This window comes from Vollenhovia emeryi, unplaced genomic scaffold (genome assembly GCF_000949405.1).
Source record: "Vollenhovia emeryi isolate VEMERY1.0 unplaced genomic scaffold, V.emery_V1.0 DF940570.1, whole genome shotgun sequence".
Classification (NCBI taxonomy): Eukaryota; Metazoa; Arthropoda; class Insecta; order Hymenoptera; family Formicidae; genus Vollenhovia; species Vollenhovia emeryi.
The window spans coordinates 1-7,990 of NW_011965796.1; the positions used below are offsets into that span (position 1 = coordinate 1).

Genomic DNA, 7,990 nt, shown 5'->3' on the forward strand with positions numbered 1-7,990 from the left:
ACGGAGGCGGGTGGGGGGGGGGGGACGTTATCGCGCGTGCCCTTCGTCGGGAGCCGCGAGATTTCCCAATCAACGGCTCTCGTGCCAGATCGAACGCCTGGCGTTCAGGAAACGACCACCACCCCCCGCGCGCGAAACCTCCCTGAAAACCGGTCGTGGCACGTGGCGATCAGTCGCGGGGAATCGCGACGCGCGGTCTCCTTGAATTCTCTTCCCTCCGCGTTGGAAAGGGGCGACTTCCCTCTCTACGCCGCGAAGACGGACGTCCGGTGGCTCGGGGAGATTCCTTCGTCTCGTCAATTTCGCACGCTTTCCCGCACCCCTTCTCCGCTCTCCGCCGCCCCTTCCTCCCTCTCCGACGCGCAGGGAGCGCACTGTGCAGGGATACCGCTTGCAGCGCTCTGCGAGGAACGCCACTCTTAATTCTAGCGACGTAGAGGTAGGTGCGGGAGCCTCTCGCTGTGACAGAGTTACGTGCACGCACACGCGCGTACACCGCGTCCCGTGCGAAGCGTTCCGGCACGCAACGTCCCGGCGTGTAGTGTACACACGTGCGACAACGTCGTCATCCTCGCGGAAGTGGGCTGCGGTTTTTCTCGCGGGGCGCGGGCGGCGTCGCGCGGGTAGGGAGGCGGAGGGCGTCAGGTTAGGTCGATTATGCGAAAAAAAAATGGCAATGGCGCTGCGGATTTTCGGGACGCCCGAGTGAGCGGGGCCGAGGCGCTTGAGGACGCACCGACACGCGCGTGAAGGGGAGAGCAAGCACGCGCATCCCGGCCGGAGTTTAAAAACGTCACCCCGATCCTCTCTCTCTGTGTCTCTCTCCTTTCACGTCCGAACCCGTGGAGCGCGCCGTGGGGAGAACCGAGGAAGCGCGCACCATGTCGAACGGACTGGCGTTGCTGAATAACAACCAGCAATCGAGCACTCCGACAAGTACGGGACGGCTCTATTGATTTTCGACCGTGATGCACTCTCTCGCTCGCTCGCGCCGCAAGTGGTGGTGCGTAACCCCGCGTGTTCGCACGACTGACGGTGGTTTCTCTCGTTTCAGAATGCGGCGCGTCCATGACTCCCGCTAACGGTAACACGCTCTCGTCGTCGTCGGAGAACTCGCCGAGCGGCGGTCACGCGGCACAGGTGAGTCCTCGCGAGTTTTACCCGACTACGGGGCTCGCTAGCGGGGAGAGAGAGGGACACGGTACCTTCTCCACCTGTTAGCGAGAAATACCTTCGAGATGGATAATCGAATTGATGGATCGGACGACGGGCAGCCCGCGATGGGAGTCGCGGGCTCCTCTCGTTTGTCCGAATCATTTTTCTCCTCTGTCACTCCGTATTAATTGGTGTTTTTCCTTTCCGTAGAGGAAAGTCCCCTATTATGAGATAGACTCCTAATATGAGATAGCGAGGTTCCTGCTAAGTCGACAGGCATCGTCCGTTGGTTCCACCATTAATTCACTGCCCACGGAGAGAAATCTGTTTAGTGGAAAATTGATCGTTGGATCGTGTAATCGTTGCGAAAAAAAATACTTGCGATTGAAATTGAATGGCGAAAATCTACTCGTGTAATAGACGGCTTTCCTGTATCAATCCGAAGTACGGGGGGATCAAAAGCGTTTAACATTCGCATGCTCTTGGTAAAATGCAACGGACGAGTTCGTTAAAATCTGCAAATACCTGAGATATAAAAGTTCGCGTGCGGAGAGTGTCTTGAGATTGAGAACGTTGTGTCTGCGAGACGCTACTCCGCTTTGGCTGTTCATTGAACGAAGCGTGAGGCCCACGAAAGATCTAGAAAGAGAGACACGCGCGTGAGAATCGTCGAGTCGGAGGTATTTTCCGGGTCTAAGATCCTTGGGGGGGCTTAGTTTCACCAAACGTCGCTTAACTTTAGTCCTAGTTTAATTCATGTTTGTGTCCTAAAGTGAAGGCTAGTCTACAATGTGTTCTTTGCGTCTAGAAACATTCTATTTTGTAGCCAGTAAATACGTTTAAAGTGTGCAAGTCGATAAATTGTACATACATTGGACAATCGTAAATTGTCGACAAATTTTTTTAAGCGTTTTGATTTGCTTATGTAAAATAGAATGTTTCTAGTGGAGCTCCCTAGTACACGCGTACTAGACTGCACGTGTGATCCGTGTTTTTAACTTATCCGTGTTTTAAGCAGTGTGTATGAATTTAAAGAATCTTCATTTACGCGGATCCGTGAACACGTGTTCACGAATATTCGTGAACGTGACGCGTGTACACGAATGTCCGTGTATGTGACGTATGTGAACGTGTAGCCGTGTACAATATCAACGCAGTACTAGCTGCGCTTACACTTGGCGCGAGACACTACCGTGTCTCGTGATAGAGAAATATTTAGAGAATTATGTGACAAAATCTGGATAAAACTTGGAATGCTGGAATTATGCGTGTACATATGTCGAACGACATATGCAGACATGGAGATCTTTCATCAAATTTTGATAAATATTTGCACACGCATCGCACATACACGGATCTTCGAGTAGACGTGTCACGTACGCAGGTGCACGCAAATGAAGTGAAATACACCTATCTGTGTACACGGATTACGCGTACGCGTGAATCTTAAAACACGTATCCAGCTCGCTTCATGAGAGATTAATTGATCCTCTTTGTAAGATTGAAGCAACGTTACAAGTTTTAACGACAAAATGTTGCTCTCTATGATTTCTCGTACTGATGCGAGGCGAATCAGAAAATCTAGCGCGGAGGTTTAAGATGACGCACATATTGTTGGTGGTATGTGTGATAGTTGCAATTGTTATCTTACAAATTTGTGTCTTTCAGATGGGGCAGGGAAATTCACCAAAGTCTCATGTTCTCAAGAGAAGCGCGGAGGTAGATTTAGATGGTAAGTAATTTTGTTACATACATATAATGAATCCTGAACTTTCGAAAGCTTGTTTGATGACGAGAAGGCAACCGACTTAAATTTATTACTTAATTAGATATTACCGGCACGAAGAAGCGTCATAAAAATCCACAACCGAAAAATGCGGTATGTGCATTAAACGAGCTAAAAACCGGAGCCACGTACAAAGTAGTGGGTCAGACTGGACCCACACATGCTCCGTTATTCACGATCGCGGTACAGATCGATGGCCAGACGTACGAAGGGCAAGGCCGCACCAAGAAGATGGCAAAGCACGCAGCTGCTGAACTTGCTTTACGGAACATCGTCCAGTTCAGAGATGTGCCCGATGTTCACCAAGCTATCAATACTTGCCAGTCTGTTGTGCCTCTTGAGCCAGATTTCACGAGCGACGTGACGGAACGTGATAATCATCTTGTCAATGCATTTAAAACGCAAGAGCCAAAGAATACTAATAAGTTCTTAGATAAAGGTCCAGTGGCGTTGATTAACGAATTGTATCCGGGCGTCACGTATAATTGTATATCCGATAACGGGGAGAGTTACGCAAAGTTTACAATATCGCTATCTATTAACAACGAGACGTTTGAAGGAACGGGCCCGAGTAAGAAACTGGCGAAAGCCGCGGCGAGTAAGGCCGCTTTAGCGAAATTGCGAAACGTCCACAGTTCCTCATTTGGTTTGCCGCTTCCCATACGCGTCAACTCCTACCCTTCGCAAGAACAAATGTCCTTGCCGCAAATGCTGACCGATAAAATCGGCAGAATGGTTAACCAGAAATTCAGCGAACTTATTCAAAGCAAACCGCAACACGCGCGACGTAAGGTCTTGGCTGGTGTTGTAATAACGAAGGGACAAGAGGCGGAACTGATATGTGTCACCACCGGTAAGACGGACATTTATCTCACGTTCGACTAAAACGGATCACATCTATTAAGCATCTACTCGAGTGTCTTTTTTTTTTCTTCTTTTAAGGTACGAAATGCATCTCGGGTGATCATTTGAGCCAGACTGGCGGTGCTCTAAATGATTGCCACGCGGAAGTGGTAGCGCGACGGTGCCTCTGTGAATACCTTTACAAACAGTTGGAACTCCACACTGAAGATAAGGGCGCTGAGTCCATTCTCGAGCCAGCCAAAAAGGGATTCAAATTGAAGCAGGGCATCGAGTTTCATTTGTACATCAATACCGCCCCCTGCGGCGATGCGAGAATTTTCTCACCTCACGAAGACAACGACTCCATAGACAAACATCCCAATAGACGAGCCAGAGGTCAATTGCGTACGAAGATAGAATCCGGCGAAGGGACTATCCCTGTAAAAAGTAACGAGGGTATTCAAACCTGGGATGGCGTAATGATGGTACGTACCATTTGTGCTTAAGACGAACGCACCAACGTGCGTCTGCCTTGTTCACAAACGCACGATTTTATAAGTTTATCCCGACTGCCTTTTATCGATATTTTAATTTGAGACTTGAATTAAAGGGTCAAAGACTGCTGACGATGTCGTGTTCGGACAAAATAGCTCGGTGGAACGTACTTGGTGTGCAGGGTGCACTCTTAAGCCACTTCATCGAGCCAATTTACTTCCACAGCATTGTCCTCGGCAGTCTCTTGCATTCGAGTCATATGTATAGAGCGGTGTGCGGTCGCATTGAAAAGACTATACAGGGTTTGCCTCCGCCGTATAGACTTAATAAACCGTTAATGAGTCTAATAACATCTTCTGAGGTCAGGCAACCTGGAAAAGCGCCTAATTACAGCGTCAATTGGACAATCGGTTTGTGCATATATTCTTTCATCTTTTACAGAAAAAAGAACCATGCAAGATGAACAAATTTTATTTTTCTTGTTACATTTTAGGACAAAGCGAAGCCGAAGTTATAAATTGCACGACTGGCAAAGATGAACTGGGGAAACCTTCTAGAATATCTAAACAAGCATTCTTCAGGCGGTTCTTTGCTCTCTTGTGTAAAAAACTTCCGACTATAAACGATGTTGACAAGGATAGTTGTCGCCAGTACAACATGGCAAAGTGCTCAGTACAGGATTACTCGGTAAGTAATTTTGCATCTTAAACAATAACACGTATATACAGACGTATAAAATATTAGTCATTGCCCGATATATATTTCATTATATATCATATGCTGTTGTTTTTTTTTCTTGGGTAGCTTGCCAAGCATCAATTGAAGGATGCTTTTATGAAAGCACAGCTTGGAAGTTGGGTGAAAAAGCCGTGTGAGCAAGACACGTTCGACATCGATATCTGACTAAATCAGAGTAATAATAGCGTAACGAAAAACGTAAAAAGCCCATCGATTGATTTTGTAGTTCCTAGTGCAAAATAGATCGCTCGTTCAGCGTGTCATGATATGGCAGAATTTGGTATCAGTAAAGCATAAATCGTAGGATCTCGCGCATGTGTTCTTTTGCGCCCTATGATCTCGATATATTTACCGTGTTCAGAGTGTATTACGAATTATCGATAATTAATAATTTCGTTGTAGTCGATAGGAAGATTTCGCGCACCAAAGGGCTTTGGACTGTATATTATTTTGACTTGTTAATAGCAATAATTGTTGACGAAAGATCAATTCAGCACATATCTACACAGGATTTCTTAGTGTTAGCGTGACTCGTAACGTATTTGCTTCTCACCAACTTTCTAATTTCACCAGAAACCTTTCTAACTTTGCCGCATTATACGAAACAGCTATTTGATGAATCAGTACAAATAATCTTTTTCTTTGTGCAATCAACAATTTCGTCACTGTTATCATTCCAACATTTTTACTTTTGTTTCCCTATTTGCATAACATATTTACATAGGCTTTAAGGCTAATCGATTACGATTTTAAATATAATAGTTTGGAATTAAAACTAGTTTTAAGAGGCAACATTAGTGTCTTATATATGAATGCATTGTACCTACGATGTCCCCAGATAACATTCTATGTCAGAAATACGCAAATTTTAATCTCAATTTCTTATAATTTTTTTTCTTTCAACAAAATTATAATTTGTCGCTTGATGTAATTACATCTAATACGCACTTAAACGCGTGACACGAACATCCATGTATCATACACAATGAACATATCTTTGCGTAAGTGTGCATGCAAATTTAACGGCGTCTGTCACGATATTGCGTATTTCTATGTCCAGGCATCCGAGACTCGGAACTTAATTATTTATGAGTTAACGAAATGCTATCTGGGATCTTTTTGTAGGACATTTAGATATCGTAGCAACGAATTAAGTTGCACTTTGAATCCTCAACGGCTGTGATTCAGATCTGGAATGGGTCTTAATCGTAAAAAGTAATCGTTGCACAGTTCGGTGAAAAAGACGGGACAGAATTTCTCATGAGCACTTGCGTAACAATTGCAATTTTCCATTACAGCAGCAATTTATAATATTCTTATTTACCCTTTATCCTTGCTAGAATCGGAGATGCAATCTTCGCTGTAAATTCGGAGATGTAATTTTACATATTACCTTCCGCTATGTTTTCAGCAAAGATCATTGTTTAAATGTTAGACAGAAATATTTTCAGCAAAGACCATTGTTTAAATGTTAGGCAGAAATGTTCAACGGCAAATTTTACAAAACTCATCACATGTATAATATTTTAATATCAGGATCGAAAGGCTATTCGTGTTTCGTCGTAAAGTCTGCACAATCCTAGTTTATGTCGATCAGATAAATTTTTATCGAGGTATACTTGTAAAAAAGGTGCATGATCGTGCAACATTTTATCTTTTTTTAATAAAATGAAATAACGCACTTAAAATAACGTACGACGCTTCACCACCGCTTACTGTGCCATATTCTTCGCGAGCAACAAGGTTTAAAAATTCATTCGATCTCACGTAGGAATTAGTGTTTCGAATGCTAGCTGCAAAACGCGAGGCAATGAATGATAAAACATGTATTATCTTAGAGCACATGCACTTTTTTTTAATCCTATGACAGAATTTTATCCGATGTAAACTAGGACTTGTATGTATAAGTAATCTGCAACTGTCCGCAGTCGGTTCAATGTAGCGATTGGTTTTGGGGATGTATACTTTCGGGACGTATTTAAATAATACGTGTATAGGAGTTAAAGGAACGGAAGTGATTGATGATTGATGTAAAAAGAACACGATAATAATTACGTACGCAACGTGAACGGTTACATACTTTTCCAGGTAAATAAGTATTCATATATTTAGAGGGAGAATCCTAAGGTCATTGCCTCACTGTGCCAGTATTATCAGTACAATTCTGCCGTAGTGACACACTGCCCGCGTTGGTCCAGTTTTGCATATAGAACTTATTTAGTGAAATTTAAGTTAATGCAAAAGAATACCAAAAAAAAGAATACCAAAAACTATAGTACTTTATGTGTATGTGTAGGTGTTAGCGTTTAGCGAAACATAAAGTATTATTTCAGATAGAGATTGTTTAAAAAAAATTGTATTAGAGAGAAACGACATCTTTTTAGTTTTAAGCGTATGCCGCACACGCAATCAATTTTACGGTGACCATTGAACCTATTTTTCTTTTACGCTTTTCAGCAAATGTATAATGAGCCGATGTACTTACATTTAGAATTACTCACATTTAGATTGTCGGAGCATTTAAAATATCGCGTCCGAGCAGTTCATTTGTTTATTTTTTCTAAACGCGAGATGCATTCCATTTGTCTTCTGTTTCGCGTGCTTCTCATTCCCGTAAAACAGATTGCGTGCAGCGACTAAGGCTGCATTCGGAGAGACGCTATTGGTGTTTGGCTCGCGTACGTTGCAGTCAATATGTGATACCAGTCGTGTATTTGTGCCAAGCGCAATACGCACCAACAGCTCAATAAATTTTGCTTTGTCTTCTCCTCGTCTGTTTTTCTAATAGATACGTTTCGTCGAAAGAACGACATAGTCAGGTTTTCAATAGTGACGGCGGAAAGGATTATTTAATAATGTGCGCTATATCGCGCGAGTAAGTGTAGTATTGTCTGCAGAGAGGATGCTTCAATGCTGTACCCGTCAATACTCATCTCTATTGATTCTCCATGTACAGAATATCTCGATATTTTT

At 43.7% G+C, this 7,990-nt stretch overlaps 1 protein-coding gene across 2 annotated transcripts; it reads left to right on the forward strand.

The window, feature by feature from the left end:
• The first annotated feature begins 69 nt into the window (after positions 1-69).
• LOC105555892 (double-stranded RNA-specific editase Adar-like) lies at positions 70-7,785 on the forward strand. 2 transcript variants are annotated; one of them, XM_012002936.1, is made up of 8 exons: positions 70-439; positions 1,055-1,140; positions 2,824-2,887; positions 2,985-3,794; positions 3,884-4,269; positions 4,395-4,689; positions 4,773-4,966; positions 5,084-7,785. In XM_012002936.1, exons 2-8 carry the CDS (start codon positions 1,069-1,071, stop codon positions 5,180-5,182), a joined length of 1,920 nt encoding a protein of 639 aa, XP_011858326.1. In that variant the 5' UTR covers positions 70-439; positions 1,055-1,068; the 3' UTR covers positions 5,183-7,785. The 2 variants fall into 2 exon arrangements, with proteins under 2 accessions (XP_011858326.1, XP_011858325.1); XM_012002935.1 differs by lacking the exon at positions 70-439 and adding an exon at positions 655-936.
• The last annotated feature ends 205 nt before the right edge of the window (positions 7,786-7,990 follow it).

What these genes read in the sequence shown, in the direction of transcription:
- LOC105555892 (XM_012002935.1), top strand. Translation starts at nt 882, where the DNA reads ATGTCGAACGGACTGGCGTTGCTGAATAACAACCAGCAATCGAGCACT. An exon ending in CCTGGGATGGCGTAATGATG is followed by an intron (nt 4,270 to 4,394) that starts GTACGTACCATT and finishes CTTGAATTAAAG; the next exon opens with GGTCAAAGACTGCTGACGAT. An exon ending in CAGCGTCAATTGGACAATCG is followed by an intron (nt 4,690 to 4,772) that starts GTTTGTGCATAT and finishes GTTACATTTTAG; the next exon opens with GACAAAGCGAAGCCGAAGTT.